The sequence below is a fragment of the Acomys russatus genome, chromosome 21, assembly GCF_903995435.1.
Source record: "Acomys russatus chromosome 21, mAcoRus1.1, whole genome shotgun sequence".
Taxonomy (NCBI): Eukaryota; Metazoa; Chordata; class Mammalia; order Rodentia; family Muridae; genus Acomys; species Acomys russatus.
Genome location: NC_067157.1, coordinates 49,116,503 through 49,139,967, shown reverse-complemented (window position 1 = coordinate 49,139,967; position 23,465 = coordinate 49,116,503). Strand labels below are relative to the sequence as shown.

Sequence of the window (23,465 nt, the reverse complement as noted above, 5' to 3'; positions counted from 1 at the left end):
GGAGGAAAGACTTGAAACAAGTAACGTGGGGGAGAATTAGGTGGAAATTCTTTGCTTATATCCCCAGCAGCCTCCAGAAATTCAGTTATTTCTCTAATTTGGACAGAGGCTTATTTTCGTCCTGACTGTAATCATGTAGAAGATGAACTGGGCACAGACAAGAAGACAATTTAATGAGATGCGTTTCTTTTCCTTTGAAGAAGGGACTCAGCAGACAGAAACTTGTATTTACCTAGGTTGTGAAGCATGTCAGCTCTGTGATGTGCTCTTGGCACTCAGTCCTTAATTAGAAATTCTTGAGAGCTGCTCCCAACAGGTGCTCCCAGACAAAAACTATCTAGACCGAAACCCCTTCACAACACAGGGCTCATAGGATCTGGAAGGAATAGCGTCTCGGTAGGAAGAGACGTGTCATGACGGTGTGCTGGATTTTGAACGAGAATGTGTCCATCGTGGTGGTTGTGAGTAGCACTCTTCTTGGCTTTCAGAGGCTCCCATTCTTAGGATGGCATTTCTAAAATGGTTTAAGTCTGGAAATACTACGTTAGATATGAGACAAAAAACATGTTAGCAAACATTCATTGAATATATTGGACTTCCCCTTATAGCATCCCGCAAAGTTGTTTTCCAACTTGGTTCACTTTTAAGTATTTTTAAAGTCAAGTAGCTTGTTTTGCATGGTGTATAAGTGTATCTGTCTATCAAGTCTTTGAATTAGCCTGTGAGACTGTCATTTTTCTAGAGCACTTTACAGATGCCCTACCTTTTCTCACCATGGTCAATTCCTGTTGACTGAGAACATTGTGGGCTTGTCAGTAAATACTTTGAAGCTGACCCCGTGTATTTAAAATAACTTTAACAAGGTTAGTCATTCCTTCTTATCTGTAATCACTGCTAACCTCTACTCCGTATGAAATAACTACATGGAGCAGTTCTGATGAGTACTGACAAGCTCTCTGTTTCCTTTCAAAAGAACCCCAGGTGATTCGGAGTCAGGGAGTGGTGGACCATAGCTTTGACTGTGTCTCCTTTCCTTTTGCCCTAGCTCTCATGGCTGGCAGTAAACATCTATCTGTTTATTGACACGTTCCGCTGGTATGCAAAAGAGGAGGCTTTCTTTTATACCCGAGTTATTCTGGGTGTAAGTAGATTTAATGACAATCTGTTATTGTTTCAGAAAAGAAAATGCATCCTACTTTTCCAAGCTTCCACGTTTTCACTCTCTCTCCTCTTTTATTTTTCTAACTTACGGACAGTCTACGCTGGCATGGGCCCGAGCATCTGCAGTGTGCCTGAATTTTAACTGCATGCTAATTCTGCTACCTGTCAGTCGGAACTTCATTTCACTGGTGAGGGGAACAAGTATGGTAAGTATGGTAAAATATTTTAAGTAAGCGCAGTTGTTGTCAGTTCTTAGCATGAGTGCAACTGGAGGCTGGAAAGATGGTCCAGCAGAAAGGAGTGCTTGCCATCAAGCCTTAGGAGATGAGTTCAAATCCCCAGAATCCATGTAAAATGCAGTGATGCAGCTGTGTGTGTCTGTAACACCACCACTGCTGGGGCACAGAGACAGGAGGATCACCACCAACCTAACTCCAACTTCCATAAGGGTCCTTAGCTCAAAGGGATAAAGCAGATGGTGATAGATCAGGTAACACACACATACAGTTTTTACAAGTGTGATCGAAACATGTATTTTTCTATGAAACTCCCAGCAACTATGTTTACACTAGTTAAAACTGAAAAAAATCAGTACATCCCGTTTGACTTTGGTTCTTCAGCACTGACTTTCTCTATGACATTGGATGCAGCTTTTCGTACACGGCGTTGAAAGGATTATGACAGTTGGAACCACAGTCATTTCTGATTGAAGGGAGATAAAGAAACCGCTGAGACAGGGGCCACTCAGGAAACACCCAGTTCCTACCATAACCACATTCACAGGACCCAGACTGAATCTAGTGATTTTTAACACCAGTCAGTGGCAACCCCTCTCCTAAATATATCCTCTACGCTAGTTACTGCTTTCCTCTATTATTGGAAACAACACGCAGAAAAATAAGTGTCAATAACCCTTATCAGAAGACATACCTTATTGTGGGACAATCATAACTTAATGAATATTAGTTATAGATGCAAAATGTCCTTTCTTGTGTAATAATGAGTAGTGTCAGGTCATTCAAAACACATGGGTTGGGGCGGCAGGTATATATCAACAATCTGACTGACTTATGGCTATGAATTCCAACATTTGGATTGAGCTGAAATTCCAGTAAAATGGCCAAAATAAAAAAATCTTTTGTTTTGTTGTGGTCAACTACCACTAGCTTTTAAATCCTTTGTCCCCCACCTGAAGCTATATATAGGTCTGTCGAGCCTGAGTCTTAACCTCTTAGGTCTCATGGCCCTGTTAGCTCTGTGTCCATTTCCCTAACTCATTTATTCATTTTTTTTTTGACACTTTAGTGCTGCAGAGGACCATGGAGCAGGCAACTAGACAAAAACCTCAAGTTCCACAAACTCGTTGCCTATGGGATAGCAGTTAATGCAGGTAAAGGCACATTCACTCTCTAATGGGTTTGGTACAGTCTCATGGCTGACTTTATAAGTGGGTTTTTTTTTTTTTTATTTCTCCCAAGCTCCTCTTTAGATAAAAGAAACTTCCACCCTTTATCTAAGCACATGAAACCTTGTATTTACATTTTTTCCGTTTTCTAATCTATACTCAAATGAGTTTTTCTGTGATAATACCTCAACTATCAAAGGGAAGTTGATGAGATTTCCTTTTGTCTGTAAGTGGCTTGTTTTAATGCAGTGATAAATACCTATTTAAATGAGCACTTTGCTATTTGTATAATTCAGAACTAAAATCGACTTATAGCCAAAAGCTCACTCATATAATAGGAAAACGACTGTTGCCATTGCACGCCCGCTGATCCGGATGGGAGAGTGCCCTTCTTTGGGTGGCAAGGGGCCTTACTCTTACCCCAACATCAGAAGCAGAAACAGGAAGAAAAATGGTCATGTGAGCTGCATTCTGAATAGTTGTGAGTTAGTGGGCACGAAAGAATCTTGAAAAAAATCCAGATTGTATAGTCATACAAACTGCTATTGTTACTGCCACCCTCATCATTTAAGTAGAAATTACTATCCTGAGCAAGGTTAGATGCCCCCAGCGGAGGAAAAGAATAAAAGGGAGGGTAGTAGTCAGCGGGCTGGTGGTTCTGCTGGGAAACAAAGACGTTGAAATACAGGTCTTTAGGAATGCTAGAGTTAGGATTCCGGACTCTTCCTCTCAAACTAATCTAACTATAAACTGGTTTCCTCATTTGTTTTTTATCCTCTCATGCATAGAAAATAGCAGAGTAAAAGGAACACTCAAAACAAATGTGAATTTAATTAAGCAACAAGACATGACAGACGGTGCCCGAGTGCCAATTAACACAACTTTGGGTGTGCAGTGAGACGCGTGGGGAAGGATTTTCCCCCATTGATCGTCTTAAATACCCGATAAAAGCAGCCCGAGGTATGCTTTGCAGAAGGTCTTTGTGGTTTGTTTTTTTAAAAGTAGTGTGAAAAAAAATCAAGCCCTGGATGAAAGAGCTGGTGGATGAAGGATTAGAGACATGGCTGGTCTAGCTGCTGCGGGTCTCGGGGCCTGGAACAGTGCAGAATACACCTGTGTGCTTAGAGCCTTTGAAAACAGGCGGCAACACCAGGAAGGAGACTTCAGCTTAGAAATGGAAGCCACACTTTGAACTGGTCAAAAATCAGAATCAGAGTCCCCTAAGAGCACTGAGTCCCCTGTGGTGGGTGGCTTCCAGGCACAGGCCGCAAAGCTCCTTGGTAAACTTGTCAAAGAAGGAATTCTAGGGTATCTCCAGGCTTGCTTTAAAACCTTCCAAAAATCCTTATTTTTTTTGCACTAAGAATAGAGATTGAACATGGTGACGAGGCAAGAAGAATCTTATTATCATACGTAGGTGAAAGGCAGACTTTAAAAGAAAGTTGTAAAGATAGAAAGAAAAGGGGGGGAAATCATCAAAACTCAACAGAAGGGAGCAGAGAACATACATGAAAGCACGAGTTGTATAAGGCTTTCTTCTTAAACCTCTGGGTAGATATTCTTAGTGTGAACTCATGTATACACTGAATGTCTCCCATGAGCAGCACACCCTGATCATCCCTATTACCCTTTGAACCCCTTGTGTTTGGTGCTATTTCGGGACAGTGTGAAATTTAATGTGAGCAGTATTAGACTAGGATCATGTGACCAGCTTCTTTTATAGTTCCACCATTGCTGGCCATGTGAGCTCAGAGTAGGTCTCTTCAGCTCACTGTGGAATTGAAAGAGCATCAACAGCAACGTAATATCTCTGCCTCGATGAGATGTTGTAGATTACTTCTGAGACAAAAATCTGCGTGAGAATCTAAGGAATACAGGCTCATTTACTCCCTTACTGCTACTGTGAGTAAGGTCAAGTCTAAGGCACAGAGCGCGGTGGATGGGCTCCACAGTTTCAGCCAAACTTGTCACTGGCCACACATCCTCATCGCCTTTTCCCCTTGGGTACCCTTCGGAGCAGAGGTTCTCAACCTCTGGGTCATGACCCTTTCGAGGGTCGCATATCAGATATCTTCCGTATCAGATATTTGCATTACAATTCATAACACTAGCAAAATTACAATTATAAAGTAGCAACACAAATAAATTTATGAGAGGCCACCACAACATGGGAAACTGTATTACAGGGTCACAACATTAGGAAGGTTGAGGACCACTGCTCCAGGGTCCTGCATGCCTCTGCTCAGATGTCCCCCCTGCTGAAACCCCCTCTCCTTCACGATCCTCTGTGGGTGGGTAAGACAGTACCAGACCAAGGCCCCACTGTCTGATCACTTGGCCTAGACCTCATAACTTCACCTACAAGGCTCAAGCCACACTCCCTACACGAGAGTGGCCATCTTCAGTCTCTGAGAGCCTCCGAGACATAGAGTGTCTCTGGCATCTTAGTAGCCTGGGTCACTATCGCAAGAACACTGAAGGAGATTCGGTCAAACCAACGGTGAGTGGCATCTAGCCACATCCGTGAGAGGCTGAAGGAATTGATAGGGAAGGAACAAGAGACAGATGTCCAAGCTTTACGCGGATGAAACAGAGTTTGGGGAAATGATCTCAGCTTCATAGTCATCGTTCACGGTTCTAAATTCACAGTCTGCTGTAAGGAGAAAAATCAGGATGTTCTTCCTCCCTCTTCGCCCCCGCACAAATCTTCAATGGGCATTAGTATTCTTTCCAGCCCACTTCTTTTGAACTCCTGCTCCTCTGCACTGCTCCTCACCATCTCCTGGGGCTCACTCCAGCAGGGTCAGAGCCCTATCTCCCAGCAAAACACCCTCATCCCGTCCATCCTCCATGGCAACCAGCCTCACACAGCTGTAGTTCCCAGCCCAACAAAAGCAGGAAGGTGGAAAGGAAACTCTCTGCTTTGTCCAATCCTTGACCAAGCAATACTGCATTTCATATTAACTAAGAAATGTGGCTGGCAACAGTGCTTCTAAAGAAAAAAAAAGATGCTAAGCTCTGGTTTCATAGCTACACCTTGCGTTTCTCACGTGTCCTGCTGTATTCGCGGGGGAGCAGCTGCAGTGTCCCCGAGCTGCTGATTTTATTAGCCTCGCCCATTATGCCGCTTTTCAAATAGCCAACCGGCTTAATAGAGGTGTGTAACCTTGGAAGAAATGCATCCGCAGAGAAGTTTGCATGCCAACCTCTAATTTCTCATCCGTTTCCCCCTAGAAGTTGAACTGCAGGCTCTAATTGGTCGGATCATTAAAGGGTGTAATTAGAGACTGGTGGATGTAGGCTAGGGAGGGGAGGGAAGGGCCAAAACAATGCTATCTCTAATCAAGGGCATCACCGAAAACGCAGTGACAGGAGCCCTTCTTCCTGCCTTCCTGCTTGCCTGCCTATGATAAGTAGGGCCCCCCTCCTCCAACCACTAATAAGTCGTGTTCAGGGACCTGTAACCCCACTGGTATAAAAATCGTAGTTTCACAGCCTTCACGTTCTTACTAATGTGAATCTTTCTGGATTTCCTGGCCCATGGCAGACCTTGAAGACCCCTCCAATTGGAAAGCAGTACTTGGAGGCTGAGTTTCCATCAACGGGAGGTTGTAAATTGTGACCTGCGCAGCCCTTTCTGCAAATTCTGCACCTTGCATCTGCCAGGTTTCAGGGGGTATAAAATTACCCTGAGTGCAGCTCCTGGTGAGTTGCTAAAATTAGTTCACAAACATCAATAAACAGAACAGGGGCAGGTTGAGAAGAGAGGGTACGGCATAAAGGTGCTGAGGAAATAATGGTTGGGAGCTTCCAAGGTAGAGCCAGGGCCCCAAGGGCACAAATTCCTTGGGATCTGACCTCTAACAAATTGCCACCAACCCATTCGCCAGTTCCAATGGAAGTACTTGAAACTCCAAAAAACGCTCCACCCAGAATCCTGCCTCACAGGTTCTGATGTGATTTACAAACACATGTCTCTCAATATGCCAGATCAGATCCGTTCTCTACCAGACCCTGAATTGGGAAAATTTAGGCAGATTCTGGCTTCAAAAGCACGGGGAAAATTAGCTCCTAGGTCCTGGTTTCCAGGCGCAGCTTAATTAAGGGGTGACTAACTCCAGACCCACCGTTATTTCTGATAGGCAGGCAGAAGGGCACTAGAACTGACCCTCTTCCAAGATTCCACTCAGTTAATACTCCTTTGATCTCCAGGGGGAAATCAAAGAAGAAAAGAGAGCCCTAAAAGGCGCTTTCTAGGGGCAACTGGCTCTAATTGTAGCCTGTATGATTTTGCTGTTGTTGTTGACTCCTCAATAAAAATTTCTTATCTGAACACAGAAGTTCACAGAGCAATTAAATGCACATGCACAGCATTGCCAAGATAGCTGGTCTCTTTAAAAGTACTTGGGTAAGAAAATAAAATTATAGGAAGCCCCCGCTTACAGCTGGTATACTGGGTGGGTTGTGGAAAGAGGGATCTTGAGCTTTGTTTTGTTTTTGTTTGTTTGTTTGTTTTGGGTTTTGTTTTGTTTTGTTTTGGGGGGGCTTTTTATTTTTTTGAGACAGGGCTTCTCTGTGTTACCTTGACTGTCTTGGACTCACTTTGTAGACCAGGCTGGCCTCAAACTCACAGAGATGCACCTGCCTCTGCTTCCAGAGCATTGGCTTTTACAAGTGGGTAGCTCTGTAAACCATGGAAAGTCTACAGGAGCACACAAAGGGCTCATTTTCCATCAGTGGTATTGGATTCACTGCAAGACCGAAGATCTGCCAGTAAACCACAGTGGAGTTTCGGAAACAAATTAAAAAATGACAACCACACCTGTAGAACCCTTTTGAATGAAAAGTGGTTTTAGTGGGCTTCAGAGTAATACACAGTTGTCACACAGCTGGGAGAGATCTAAGATACCACGTGTGGTTATGGATATTTTTTTCCCTGAATCTACCCATTTTACAGATGAGAAAATAGAAAGAAATTAGGAAATTAAAAAGCTAGACACGAACATCCAGTCTAATATCAGAAAGTATCTCAGTGGCTGAGAAGGCGATAACCAACCACAGAAGCATCTTAAACCCGTCTCTGAAGTAGCTATTGCCACACAATAGCTTGATTTTCATATTTAAAAAGAGTAAGATATATATAGATACAGATATAGATATAGATAGATAGATAGATCTCGTGTCTGAAAGGGAACGAAAACAATACCTCTGCTTTTACATATCACCCTCCCCCCTCCAGCAGCCCCAGATTTAACAGCTCATACAGTCCTAGTTTTCAGCCATGACCAAATCGAAGAGGAGAATGGGATGCTTAGGCAATCAAAATGGTCTCGGGTAATATTTCCTCGGAGAGCCCCTGAGATAACTATTAGTCTACTTTGTGAAACAAAAGCAAGCCAGAGAGGACTGAAGCACAGGAACATTTAATATATGAACTTTAGAGCACAGGGGAACGACGGGAGACACCGTTCTAGCACATCCCCTTAGAGGCCACCCCTGGAGAGGTGGCTTGGGTCTCCTGCTCCACTTCCTTAGTGTCTCCAGCTCTAATAGCAGGGAGGTGTGACAATAGAAGCCAGACTGTAGCTCTAGGTCTTGATCCATCTATCCTGCGTCCTTAAAATGGAGCTTAACGCAGTCAGATTCCCACATGGAAATTAACCTAATAGGAAACAGACTGAGATCAACAACGCATTACAAGGGAGAAGAATGTTATAAAAAAAAAAAAAAAAAAAAAAAAAACAGGCGAAGGCGAAAGAGAATTCATTCATCATTTCCTTTCTGACTCTTGGGTATAGATGGTACATTGGTCAATCAGTCCTTTAACGTAATATGGAAATCAGCTTCCAGTCCTGTGGAATGGAAATGCCCCCATCACTGTCTCCATGGAGGATGGATGGGTGGGGTTTTTTTCTTCTTCTTTTCCTTTTTTCTTTTATTTTTGTTTCTTTCGTTGTTGTTGATGATGATGATGATGATGATGATAATGATCTTGTATCTAGCCTCTTTGGTGAAGGTGTTTATCAACTGCAGGAGTTGCCTAGTAGCATTTTGGGGGTCGCTTATGTAAACTATCATATCACCTGTGAATAGCAATCCTTTGACGTCTTCCTTTCCTATTTGAATCCCCTTGATCTGTTTTCGTTGTCTTATTGCTCTAGCTAGGACTTCAAGTATGATACTGAATAGATACAGAGAGGGTGGCCAGCCTTGTTATGGCGTATTTGGTTGAGGTCCCTGGAAAGGCTGTTCTGTTCTGAGGGGAGGGGAAGGGGGACTGAATCTCGGGGGAAAAGGAGGTTGGGGGGAGATGCTGGGGAAGAGGACAATAGAAGAAACTGCTGTCAGGATGTAAATATGAGGGAACAAATAAAAAGAGAAAAGGGGGTGGGGAGAAATAATTGTGCAACTATGACCACAGGCACCGAAATAGCAGCGACATTCCCATAAGCTGTGTGTATGCGTGTGCACACGTGCGCACCTGTGCATATGGAGGCTAGACATTGGATGTCCTCCTCAGTTGTTTTCTAACTTTTTTTTTTGAGACAGAGTCCCTCCCTGAGCCTGGAGCTCACTACATTTTTTGGGTAGTCTGGTTGGCCAGAAATTCCTAGTATGTGCCTCCTTCCTCTCCACTCTGCTCCACCCAGTACTGAGGTCATAAACAAACACACCTACACTCAGCTATTATACACGTGTTGGGACTAGAATTCAGGTCTCCATGCTTCCACGGCAAGCCCTTTACCAACTGAACTATCTTCCCTACCCCCAGTATTCTCAGGAGCTACTTGGTTTTATTTGCTCTCCATTCTTCCACACCTCCGATTGTAGAGGACAAACATGGAGGGTGCTGTAACACGCCTACAACATTGTGTAGACTGTAATAGCAGCTAGCACGGCTGTATCCTGCATAAGGAGTCCTGCAGTCACACTTGAGTGTGATCCCAGTGGGATGTGTCAACTGGCCACCCCCTTGGGTCTCCATGGAGATGATGTGACTCCTGGCTTCCCAACAGGGTTTCCAAGCTAGAAAGGAGCAGCATGTGTGCAGACTTTCCAGGCCAGATCACACTGCGTCCTTGAATTTGTAATCTTTACCTAAAATTTAAACATAGCAACTCTCAGAATTAACACACTTTATATTTAAGAGTATAGAAAGAATATGTTTGGTTCCACAAATGTTGCCTCATTTCAATTCTGTGAGAATCATCCATGTAAATGTGTGTGCATAGTTATATAAGTATGTATATATATATGTGTGTGTGTACATATACATACATACATACATGTTAAAACATGTGAAGAGAATAACAAAAATAGATCTGAAAAATGAAAAGACATTAATTCCCTGGAGTCAATCTGTGTGTCAAATAAACATACCTTGATGTGTATATTGCATAGTATCCTTGAATAATTCTTTCTGACTTCTTTACAAAGATTCATATTTCTGTATCCATTGGTATATCATCTTTCCTTAAGAATTATATCTGCATACTAGCCCAAGGGGCATGTCCCACAAAAGCCTTCACTTACCAGGAAACTGGGACAGAGGGGAAGGCATCCTATTGGGACTCTAAATGAGAGACGCATGGGAGAACAGCAAAATAAAAGGATCCAGAGGGTCCTAGAAATCTACAAGTAGAACAATATGATAGGCAGATTTGGGCCCAGGGGTCCCGCTCAAACTAAGGCACCAGCCAAGGACAATACAGGAGGTAAACTTTAAACCCCTTCCCAGATCTAGCCAATGGTCAGAATATTCTCCACAGTTGAATGGAGAGTGTGATACGACTTTCTCACGTACTCTGGTGCCTCACATTTGACCATGTCCCCTGGAGGGGGAGACCTGGTGGCACTCAGAGGAAGGACAGCAAGTAGCCAAGAAGAGACTTGATACCCTATGAGAATATATAGGGGGGCGTAATCCCCCTCAGGAACAGTCATAGGGGAGGGAAATAATGGGAAAATGGGGGGGGGGAGGAATGGGAGGATACAAGGGATGGGATAAACATTGAGATGTAACAAGAATAAATTAAAAAAAAAGAATTATATTGTCTATTGTATATTATCTTGTAATGTATTGTATACTGCTAGGATTACTATTATGCCATGATGAAACACTATGGCCAAAAAAGCAAGTTGAGGAGGAAAGGGTTTATTTGTCTCCATCACTGAAGGAAGTCAGGGAAGAAACTCAAACAGGACAGGAGAGGGAGGCAGGAGCTGGTGCGGACGCCACAGGGGCGTGCTGCTGCTTACTGGCTTGGTCCTTGTGGCTTGTTCAGCCTGCTTTCTTACAGAACCCAGGACCAACAGCGCAGAGGTAGTTCTACTCACAATGGAGCGGGTCTTCTTACATCCATCAGGAATTAAGAAAATGCCCTACAGCCTGATCTAATGGAGGCTTTATCTCAGCGAGGCTCCCTCCACTCCGATGACCCGAGTTTGTGTCAAGTTGACACAAAACTAGCGGGCGCAATAATCAAGTCCTGATGTCATGACTTACATCACTTCCAAGATGATTACATGTTTAAAATTAAATCATGGTGAATTGAGATCACTTTATTTCTTAATATAATTAAAATACATGTGGTAAGCCGTACACCATATGTTCCACAACATTCAAGACACAGGGGAGGGTGCATAAATAAATCACTTTTCCTTGTAGACTGCCAAAGCCAGAACAGAGAAACTTAAGGTAGCACCATAGTATTTTGGAAGAGGTAAAAGGGATGACTTTGATACAGCCTATGTCTGCTGTGTTCTCATCCTCAGTCATTCACACTGTGGCACACTTGTTCAACCTGGAGCGTTACCACCTGGGTCAGGCCAAGGACGCTGATGGACTGCTGGCTGCGCTTTCCAAACTTGGCAACGGCCCAAATGAGAGCTACCTCAATCCAGTCCGCACCGAGTATATGGTGAGTTGGTTCTTGCATGCTAACCAGCCTCGCTGCAGCAGAATTGCTTCTCTTCCCATCCCTATCAAGAGCAATAGATTTCAAAAGCTTTACATAAAAGAGCCGGATAAAAGAAGTTGCTGCCAAATGTTAATATCAATTTTACCTTTCTTTTTTAGCAGCTAGTTTCCCAACCATTAATGTGGCTGGAAGGATATGAGCAAGGAGAAAAACACATTCCACTTAATTAATTAATAGTGAAAATATATATGTGGTATTTTAGGAATGCAAAAACCTGTTAAAGCCCTAATATTATGAATTTAAAAGCAGCTCCCAATCAAATTTCCCTCGCTGATGTTAGGCTCATAAAACAAATGCCATCCAAACCCAGAAATTATAGATTTAATGCTTCATTTTCAAAGTGTAAGTTGTTTTCTGGGTCTGTTCTCTGTGCCTCATATTCTGGCACATGTGTGAACAGCTGGCTTGCCAAACCATATACTGATCAAAGAAGGTCATTTCAGAATGACAATTGTGTGGCTTGTGACACCATCAATGCTAATATCTAGGTGCACAGAGCAGCGGTGTCTCTAAGAAGAAAAACTAAAATCAAACACAGCGTCCTGTCCTTATAAGTGATGACCTTCCTCTCCTTTGAGCCATCCTTACATCTCTCTTGCTGGTTCATCTAAACATTTTCTATGGGCTACCATATTGGAATAAAGACCACATTTAAAAAATACTTTTCGAAGAAATGTCTTAAAGCCAAACATCCCATCAATAGGAATCTCTGGCTACTATTACCTAGGGCCTTCTCTCTAAGTGATGGTTTTGTTCATATTCCTTTATTTGTTAAGGAAAACAGAGTCTAGTTAGGAGAAGATTCTTCCAAGTCAAAGTCTTGAATTTCTTCCAAAGGCTTATAATATCAGGCCATTAATAAGCTGAATCCCCTTTTCTTAACTGACATCCACTAGAAGCACAAAATTCAGAGCAACAAATCAAAATTACAGATGCCCTACGCAGGCAGGAATGCCTTTAATACCATTTTTGTTGACTCTCAGAATTTATCTGGCCACCTGTTTGGGTCTACATTTCCTCCCACGAAGGCTTTACAAAATTCACTACTCACAAGAGACCCAAGAATAAATCCCAACATCTTGAAGAAACTATGCAATAAATAGTATTTATTATAAATAACCTTTAAAGCAATTTAACAAGCTAATTAAGCTACTTCGAACACAGTTGTTTCGAAATTTGAGAAGCAATATACTTTGTAAATACTAATTAAGCTCAGAAGCCCCTCTAATTTGGGTATTTGAAGAGATGATTGTCAATAACTTGAAACATACATTAAAGCAGCTCATAGGTGATGCTGTGGGATTACTTGCAACTCAGACCAGTCCATAAATGTATTGCAGGGACATGAGAAGAAAGGCGCTTTAATAGTCAAAAAAGAGTGACTTGAAATGAACATATCACATGCTGGAAATTGGCTTCTAAAGTGCCTGTGTGTACTTACAAAAAAATATGTTTAAATGTTTTACATATACCTTCTTTCAATTTTATTCCACTCTTCTATTCTGTGAAGAGAAGAAAATAAACAATGGAGAAGTCCCTGTCCAAATTACTTCCAGATCTCAAAGCAGCCTAAATTAATGAGGTTTTACTGACAAAAGATATAGTGTGAGTTTATTGAGCTGGTAGTTGCTGGGTGATAGGAACACAGGCTATGAATGCTAATGACTAAGCAAGAATATGGGAACTCACAATAAAAGCAAAATGTGTTTCCGCAATTAATATTCCAGAAGGCTATTTAACTGTCCCTTGCACTCATGGGTCAGAATCCTGCTTTTTGGGAAATACCCACCAGACAAGGATATTTGTACCCTTATTGATCACAGAAGATTTACCAAACCTTATTCCAAGGCCCCCTGAGGTAATGTGGAGAAAGCCCACGTCATGGTGCTTCCAATTAAAAAGCTAGAGCAAGACACAACCACCAAGGGAACAGAGCATGCAACTGCTTTATTAGGAGTGCCCCCAAAGGAACTGCTCCCCCCAAAAAAGTGTTTATTAATGTTAAGATGCAATTAAGCTTGGTGAGCCACAATTTTTAATCTTAAAAAATTAAAAACTTGTAACTTAAGCTTATTCTGCAGCGTTGTTCTTTGAATGCTCTCTAGCATCAGTTCAAAATAATAGCTCTGACAAGAGTATTAATTCCTGTAAATGGAAAATATGTACTTAATAGCATGGTATTTTATAAAGTTTGAACAAAGTAAATATCTGCAGTAGGCCTGGGGAAGAAGGAAGAATTTGCACAGCTGGCTTTTTGAAGTGTACCTGGACTTTGGTGAATTCCTGTGTGTTGGCACAGAACACCCTAAATTGCTCTAGTGCTGATCCTAAAAATGCAAAAATCCAAAATATTAATTTGCTGGTACTTTGTGTGTTTAACTTGTGCCTCCTAGAGCATGACCACTGAGCTGTTAGTGACCGTCTCAGGGATTACTGGCCTGGTGATCTCTCTGGCTTTGATCTTGATCATGACCTCTTCGACTGAGTTTATCAGACAGTCCTCTTATGAGCTATTCTGGTATACACACCATATTTTCATCATCTTTTTCATCAGTCTGGCCATTCACGGAGGAGGGTAAGTCCACGCTAGACTCGGGGTGTTTGCACTGATTCTCCGTGTTATACATTCCCTGACTATTGTGAGTAGAGCATCCATGAACATGGTTGAGCAAGTATTTGTGGAGTAGAATGCCAAGTTCTTTGAGCACATGCCAAGGAGTGGCATAGCTGGCTAGTATGGCTAGCCTAGCTTTAGATTGTGAGGCTCCTCCACACTTACTTCCATGATGGCTGCACTGGTTTATAATTCCACAAACAGTTACCTTCCTTCACATCCTTGCCAGCATTTCTTGTCCGTTGTTTTCTCAATCATAGCCATTCCTACAGGCTTAAGATGGAATCATAGAGTCATTTTAATCAGCATTTCTCTAACTGCTAAGGGATGTTAAAGGCATTGGGATATTTCTTATCTGTTTTTACTTCTTCTTTTGAGATCTCTCTATTCAGATCCACAGCTCTTTTTTTTAATGGGCTGCTTGTTTTCTTAACTCTAGTTTTTGAATCCTTTGAATCCTGTGGGCATTAATCCCCCATCAGATGTATAGATAGCAAACATTCTCTCTCTCTCTCTCTCTCTCTCTCTCTCTCTCTAGGTCTCCTCTTCACTTTATTGTTTCTTTTTCTGTAGAGAACATTTCAGTTTTTTAAAGTCACATTTGTCAATGGTTGCCCTTAACTCCTGAGGGAAAGAAGCCCTTCCCCTTACATCTTGTAGGATTCTGCCTACATTTTCCTCTAACAGTTTCAGTGTTTTCAGGTTTCACATTGAGATTTTGATCCATTTGAAGTTGTTATTCATGCAGGGTAATACATATGGGTCTAATGCCATTCTTCTGTGTGTAGATACCCAGCCGTCCCAGCATCAGTTATTGAAGATGCTGTATTTTCTCCAGTGGGCATTTTGGCATCTTTGTCAAGTACAAGATGGCTATGATTATGTTTAGTTTCATTTCAGTCTTCTATTTTTCCATTGGTCTACATGTTGTGCCAATACCACTCTGTTTTTTTACTACTATGTCTCTGTAATCTAGCTTGAAATGTAGTGTGGTAATGCCCCTAGCTTAGGATTGCTTTGGTTAAGCAGGGTCTTTGGTTTTAGGATTTTTTTCTTCCATTTCTGTGAATGATGCCATGAAATTTTTTGATTCAGTTTGTGATGAATCTGTAAACTGCTTTTGTCATCTTCACAGCATTAATTCTACCAAGCCATGAGCATGAGAGGCCTTTCCATTTTCCATGGAGGTCTTCTTCCATTTCTTCAGAGATTTAAATATTCCACTGTAGAGGTCTTTTACCTCCTTGGTTAGATATTTTCTATACTATTGCTAATATGGAGTGCTTTTACAGTCTATTTCTCAGCTTGTTTGCTGTTAGTACATAGGAACACTACTGAGTTTTGTAGGTGACTTTAGAAATCTTAGTGCAATCCTCTTATAACATGGGGAGTATTCCTGTAATCCCCCAACCCTACATCCCCGTCACTCACACTCTGTGTATTGAACCACAGGTGAATCCAATGGTCAGTAACTTGCTGAGGATATTTTTATGCACAAATAATATTTCACAAGGAGAATGTTTAAGTTATTTCAACCTTGCTGAGAGGCTTATTTGGGGATAAGGACCTTGCTTAATCTCAGCTTGCTGTATTCTGCAGCTACTGTTTACATCAAAAGTAATTTGCAAATTCTATACAAAAATGCCAAGTAGATGTAGTATCATTGGAAGGCATGAAAGCTCACCAGTAGAGTGAGCAAGGGTATATATGGAGAAAAATCTAAACCTTTTAATATTTATTAACAACATACTTATGGAATGGTCCAGAACCTCTTGAAGACAACATGGGGAGAGCTGCCTCACATGTGAGGATGTAGATATGGAGACACATGACAACCTCAATCTGGCTCCCACTTATCACTCACTCTCCAGGGCATCATTTGGGCCCTAGAGAGTCACATATCAATAATCCTGCTCACCTGACTCAAAGGGGTGTCATCAAGCTAGAGTGACTTACATGAAACAGAATCCAAGGCTAACGTGTCATCTGTAGCTGACACCAGGCTGTTCCCCAAAGCATTATTGTTATATGCTCCCCATGCTCTATGATAGCAGAGGAGACCGCAGCTCCACAGGCAAGCCAGGACACATGTCTCTGCGATGCTGAAGGTTCTCATTTCTCAAAACAAGCAAGTACCTCTTATCATCAGCACCTAGGAGTTGAGCAACTTCCAGATTCTATCACATCTGTGTCTGGTCCCTTGCTGTGAGAGTACAAGTCAGTAAATCATCCTGAGAGCTGATGCCAAAGCAATTTGCAAAGGTCGGTCAGTCATGCATCTGTAGCAGACGCAATACAGTGGGATTACAGGACTCTTTGTCCAGTGCTCCATTCGTTCAGGCTTCTTTTTCTACTTTTAAATGTATTGATAGAGCCTCAAAGACACATTTCAAAGTGACCTGTTTTGACCTTGTCAGATACTAAGCCTGCTAGTGGTCACCGGGGTGGGGTGGGGAGAATATACCATTATTCTGGGCACCACTTTTGACTTATTCACTTGAAACTTCTAAGTGCTCAGAAACACGCTAAGAAGGGTAGAAGTTAAATCAATCCGCAGAAGTTAGCCAATTAGCCCAAATCAGCAATCAGAAGGGGATGAAACCTAATTAAATTCAACAGTCTACAAAGGGCTGTGTTCAAACAATTTCCTTCATTATGAATTCTCTAATATAGACACTTTCAATGTGACACAGGACACCACAGAGGGGCACTTCTTTTCTGGGATCTTCAAAGTTTATCCAAAGCATTTCAAATGCCTATTTTTAAAGATGCTGAGGGAAGTGAGTGATAAGCCAAGTTTCAAGAGATGAGAGTGTTGTTCTGGAAAGCCGCTGCAAAATATAAGTCTGTGTAAAGACACCGCACAAAATCAGCTTGACATTTTGGTGTTTTTTTGTTTGTTTGTTTTGTTCCCCCCCCCCCCACACACACACCATCTGTGTGTGTGTGTGTTGTGGTGTGTGTGTGTTGTGGTGTGTGTGTGTGTGTGTGTGTGTGTGTGTGTGTGTGTGTGTGTGTGTGTCTAAGTCGGATTGTTCGAGGCCAAACTCCGGAGAGCCTCCGGCTGCACAACGTCACCTTCTGCAGAGACCACTATGCTGAATGGCAGGCAGCTGCATTGTGCCCTGTACCTCAATTTTCTGGCAAGGAACCTTCGGTAAGAACAAACCCCGGGCGGAGGCGGGGGGCGGGGGGGAATGGAGAATGAACCCAGGAGCTTTTTAAAAATAACTGTCCCCACAGTTAAAATAACGAGAGCTTTTATAAGCTTGGGGGAAAAAAAAGACCCACCCGTGTCACCACTAGATGAAGCCAACTCTTTATTAAGTGGGCTAATGGAGAAATCGAGTTATGGATAATTCTAAAAGAGATTTACTGCCAAAAGCACTTTGTTCAGCTCTGAAATGCATTCTACTTAGGCTTAAATATGGATGTCTGATATTGCAGGACTTCATAACAGCAGAGTAATGGCTCTGAGGGAGTTAGCCTCGTGGTTCGCCGCCCTCTGCACCCTTGCTACCCCTTTGCCTGTCTCCTGAGTAACTGGGAGGACCAAGCCTCTTCAGAATCCTACCTTCTCTCCTTCTCCAACTTTTTGTGGTCAAAAGAACTAGGGGTGCCCAATTACTTTTGTTCTAATTAAACTCAATGTTAGCCAAGAATAGATTTAATTAATTTAAGTATTAATTTAATGAGAGTGTCCACAGATTTTGAAAGTAAAGTTTTCTGGGTATGCAGCAGTCTTTGCAGTTAGTGATATAGGTAGGTAAACAGGAATCAAACTCCCATTTAGTCACCAGTATGTGAGGAAAGCACAAGCCTTTGGTTTAACTGGGGATTAATACATGATAGAAAGGAAGTGCAGCGACTGAGTTAAGGTAAGATGAGTGTGGCATGTGGCTCTGTTGATAGAGTGCATGCCTAGCATACACAAAGCACTGAGCTCTAGCTACAGCACCACAAAACCTACACCTGGAATCCCAGCCTGGCATCACCCCAGCCCGGAATTCCAGCCTGGAATCCCAGCCTGCCTGCAGTAGTAGAAGCAGGAAGGTCAGAATTTCAAGGTCTTTACCAGCCACATCGGGAATTCCAAGAGAGCCTCACCGTCCTGGAAGACATGACCTTGTCTCAAAACCAGCAAAAATAGAAAACAAAAACTAGGGGGAAACAAGTGCCCAATATGTGTTGTCATTTAAAATAGGGATAATGAAACACAATAGCATAGAAGGCATCAGAAGAATATAAATAATCACTTTTTACAAATTCTCAAATACACTAAGTTAAGCGCCGTATTTTTAAGGGTGAAACTACTTGGAGAAATGTTTAAAGCAGAGAGACGTGAAATAGATGTGCCCATTAGCCCGTGGTTCATTCTTTTAATGGCCGGTATAGATTGTCTCTGTCTTAAACTCAACTCTCTCGGTAGCCACTATCTGGCCTGAATATTAATGAAGACCATGAATACCTTGCTAAAATTTTCAGCCACAGCATCTCCATTAAAAAAAAAATCAATACTCTCCCACACTTCATGAATACAGACCAGGGCCTGCTCCCAGTAGTGTGTGCTAGCATTAATTATGATTAAGAGGGGGGACTTCACTCACGCACTTCTTGCTAACTCCCCCGCTACACCTCCTTGCACACCCAAACTCACAGTGTCACTCTTTCCCATTATTTTTAATGGATCCTGATCCAAAGCGTATGTGGGCTGTGCAATTACTGCTTGGCCAAGCTGTACGGTAGTCCCTCCGATGTCTTACAGACACTGACTCAGAAAGGCATCCCAAGGACACGGAGGAGTTCCGTGCTTCCCTGCACTGGGCCTAACCCACCTTAGCAAGGCTCCATTTAGTCCTCTTGGCCTCTCTTTCCTGGGACATTTTTTTAATGACGATTTTATCTGTAGAGTATTCATCAGAGGTGTAATGTTGGATCAGAGAATCTTTTGTCTATCCCTTGTATAAACTGTCCAGAGAAATGCCCTGGCCTGCTTTCTATCCCAATCTCACAGGAACACACACATAAATCTGAGAGTTGCTCACACAGCCAGCCTAGTCTCAAAAGATGCTGGGTCCTCCATAGCCAGGGAATTAGTTCGTTTGCCTGCAGATAATAATCATACGGCTCTGTTTGCTTGCTTGGTTGGTTGGTCTGGTTTTGGTTTTTCTACTTTCTGTGGGATGATGTCAGCAGTAAGGGGGGAGGCTTGGACAGGGGTGGAGTCCTGCAGTAGACTTATATCACATGGCATGTTGTCACTCTGCTTGTACATTAGTAAACAAACACAGGCCATGGAGCCCAACCCCAGGAGAGTATCTATAGAAATAGTCTATTCATAACCACACACATAAAATAAAAGACCAGCCAGCCTGCTCTTATTTTCTGGGAGGAATGAAAGTGCAGGAATCAAGTTTCATTGCCATTGCTATTAAATTGACATGGTTTTATTCCTGTTATAATGCACTTGCTGTTCTGTGGAGGGTTTTTTTTTTTTTTTTCCTGAGCGTTTTTGGAGACTGGAACGAGAAAGCTAAGACTCCATAGGCTTTTTCAGTACGGAAGAAGCTGAGGTGCTAAACAGTCCTGTCCCTTTGCTTAAGATATGGGGTCGGGGGTGCCTTAAAGTATTGCCTCTGATACAAAGGGCATTCCAAGCAAGCCATACCGGCCCCCTGCTCCTATCTGCAGGCACATGTTTCCAGCATTGTATTTATCTCTGTTAATATACCCAACACATTTAAGAGCTCGGTCAGAACTTAAATAAGAATTTTCTCCAATCATTTCCCAATTTTGAAAAATACAAAATTCAAATATTTAAAAAAGCCCAAGATTTGAGCCAGGGAGATAGTTTAGCCAGTAAACTGCTTTGCATGCAGGTGTGAGGTCTTAAATTCAGTTCCCAGTACCTTTGTAGAAGCCTGGCACAGTAGAGAGTGCTTGTGATCTGAACACTGGCAGACAGAGATAGGCAGATTCTTGAGGCTCACTGACCAAAACGCTTTAGCGTAATCAGTAAACCTTAGGTCCTAGTGAGACAGCCTATTTAAAAAAAAAAAAAAAGATGGAAAGCTTCAACGTTGACCTTTGCATGTGCCCATGTGTGCGTACACACACACACACACACACACACACACACCTCAATATGTCTCTGAAAATATAGGATAAAAGATGAGCACGTTGTCTTTCCATCCATTCACTCTTGTCTACACTGACCCACACAGCTGGACCACTTTCCTAAAACCACTTACTGCCTATATCCCACCTTCACTGTTGAACTTCCAGGGGACTCTGGGGTTATCACAGTATAAATAAGCTCTCCATCTCCTCTTGGAGCAATTTATATAGTAGAATAGAGATAGAGCCAAGGATTAATGGCTTACATTCTCCTTCCTGATGAGCCATGGGAGAAAAAAAAAATAGCCCATTCCATTTCATCAACGTGGAAAAATCAGAGGCCGTGGCTGATTTGATACTACCCAAATGAACTGTGTGATGTCTAAAATGTGTGTTTTCAAATGGATATGGAAGATTATTTGTGAAAATACACAAAGACTTTGTGGATGTCTCTGCAAATCTCTCTCTCGTGTTGAAAGAACTGTTGCTGTCATTTCTCTAAATATCCAAACCAAACCACTTCTTAAAATACTTCCTGGTCCATTCAAGCATAAGAAAGCTATGGCTTCATTTGCTTGGTCCACCTCCATCCTTGTGCTTCTTCCTCTGGCTTGCCTCCTCTAATCATCTCCACTACCTTACCCTAGCACGAGTGGACAAAGGGTTTTATCCTCCCCCCTATTATGAACCTGAACACGTGGCTGAATCCCACTGAGGCAGAAAAGAGTAAAGTGGGTCAAATTGCTTTGTGTTGCCTGAAAAATCCTAGCCTTTACCATACAAGCAAGAGGCCCTTAGGAAAGAAGCAAGTGGACCTGATAGGTGAAGACAAGTATCATGCAAAGAGCCAGGACAGAAAGAAAGAAAGAAAGAAAGAAAGAAAGAAAGAAAGAAAGAAAGAAAGAAAGAAAGAAAGAAGACAGAAGGAAGAAAGGAAGGAAGAAAGGAAGGAAAGAAGGAAAATTAAAAATAAGGGTAATTCAAAAGAAATAAAAACTTATGTTAAAAACAACTGGTCATCTTGGAGATGGAGACGGACAGTGAGTATTTAGTTTTTTAATATATTTGTATTAATTTATTCATATTACATCTCAATTGTTATCCCATCCCTTGTATCCTCCCAATCCTCCCTCCCTCAACAGTGAGTATTTAAAGATCACACAAACTCAAAACTTCCTGCTCCTGTGGTCTTTTGAAGAACTACGATCATGGTAGATTTACAATGGCAAAAAAGAAGTCTAAGACCTTCTCTCCAAGCCTTGAGGTCCAATGGGGCTCTCTGAGATCCAGCCCAGCCTCCCTGGGCAGCTCAAACACATTCCCAGAGAGCCAGAGTTCATTTTGTTTTGTTTTGTTTTCTGTAATATTAAGGCAAGAATTAAAAACAAAACAGAACAAAACAACAACAAAGAAAAAGTGACATCCTAAAATTCAATAAGCTTGGGGGTCCTTAGTGCTTTCCAAAGCAAGCCTCAGGACCCAGCCTGGCGCCAGACAGGAAATAGTAGGACTCCATTTCTGCTGTAGGTAAGTACTCAAGCAATGCAGCCGTGACCCTGCAAGAACAGGGCTGTGTACCAGTTCTGCCCAGGCCCTTATGTTGAAGGAGTGGATGGATCAGATTGGGCCTCGGTTTCCTTCCTCTACAAAATGAAGAAGTCATCACATACCTGGCAGGACTGTTTGACACTGAACCAGAAAAATTACGTCCCAATTCCTTCCCATCTACTGGAGAAAGACTGCTCATGTTACGTACAACAGGAATAGGCTGCCCCAAATTTGGTCATCTATTGTGTGAGTTATACTCGAGAAGAGTTAACATAGTAACTTTTTTTTTAAGTATGAAAACCTCCCCAGCCAAAGCTCTCCAGGCAATTTTTGTTGCCTTGGTTCTGATCCTCTGAGACTCGAGGTGTTACAGAATCCAGCTTGATTAGGAGGGAGGGGTATGCGATGTGTATAGGGAGCGTGAGTGTCTGTATCCGGACAAATCCCCTAGTTCTGAGGCATTCTTGGTCCCCACAATTACTATGTGAAATGCATCATGTTGGCTAGAAAATCCTTTCTATAAGCCTTTGACTTTGTCTGAGTTTAGGTGCATTTACGACCCTGTCATACATACCATAAACATCAATCTGCTCTCTTATTTCTTTGCAAATTCAATTATTTCTAATTACATAAAGGCATCATTGATCAAGTAAGCATAAAAACCAATAGAGGAGAATTTAATCTCTTAAATAAGCTTGTAGACTTTAAGGAATAATTAAATGTTATCGTATTTAGTTCACGGAGACGTCTCTGTTGTTGATAGCTGGGCCAATGTTAAGGGGAATAGCTTAGTCCCACCATGCCATATATTGATATGGTTTAAGTTGGAAATTTTTGGATTCTATTTTAATGTCTATATCTCTGTCTCCCTCTGTCTGTCTGTCTCTCCCACATTTCTCTCTCCCTTTCTCTCTGTATCTTCCTCTACCTCTCCCTGACTCACTCCCACCTTCCCACCCTCTCTCCCTCCTCCACCTCTCCCCCTTTCTCCCCACATTCTCTCTGCAGTCCTGGAAATGGGTTTTGGGCCCTGTGGTCTTATATGCATGTGAAAGAATAATTAGGTTCTGGAGATCTCACCAAGAAGTTGTCATTACCAAGGTATGTGTGTAGCTTTATGTCTGAATAAAAGCCTGAGCGTAGATGAAAATTTTTTATTAGCCTAAGTTTTTAATTTGCCATTTTTATTGCAGAACTGGCTGTAATTTAGAGGTTCGTCTTCTGTTCTAATAATTGCTTGTATCAGGAGCATCTTTCAATGTGACCAATTTTACTGGAGACAGGGATCAAGGCTCCACGCTGGTACATGAAATTCTGATACAGGCTTGGCACCAGAATTAGCTGTATTTCTTTTTATTATGGTTTCTCTCTAGTGAGAAAAAAACAGGAACCACTAAGAATGCTTTACACTGACCATAGCAACTTCAAATGCTACATAAAGTTGGGATCCCTCAACCCCGTCAGTATCCTCCGCACCTCAAGCACATCCATTCTTCCCTAGGCGCTGACTGAGCTTGTGCTTGGACGCAGGTTCAGAATATGATGGGATGCTAGACACTCGAGATGGAGAGGATGGACATAGATGGTCTCTACTCTTTAGTGGCGTGCGCCTTGGTAGGACTTGCCTGTCTTGTGGCTC

At 42.2% G+C, this 23,465-nt stretch overlaps 1 protein-coding gene across 1 annotated transcript in view; it reads left to right on the top strand.

Moving 5' to 3' along the window:
- Nucleotides 1-407: 407 nt before the first annotated feature.
- Nucleotides 408-23,465, top strand: part of Nox3 (NADPH oxidase 3) — a 60,141-nt gene continuing 37,083 nt past the window's right edge. Inside the window, exons 1-8 of the mRNA XM_051164106.1 lie at nt 408-461; nt 1,046-1,141; nt 1,257-1,367; nt 2,467-2,551; nt 11,342-11,487; nt 13,941-14,122; nt 17,189-17,318; nt 22,835-22,927. Of these exons, the coding sequence (XP_051020063.1) occupies nt 414-461; nt 1,046-1,141; nt 1,257-1,367; nt 2,467-2,551; nt 11,342-11,487; nt 13,941-14,122; nt 17,189-17,318; nt 22,835-22,927 (891 nt within the window). The 5' untranslated portion in view covers nt 408-413. The remainder of the gene's footprint in view (nt 462-1,045; nt 1,142-1,256; nt 1,368-2,466; nt 2,552-11,341; nt 11,488-13,940; nt 14,123-17,188; nt 17,319-22,834; nt 22,928-23,465) is intronic.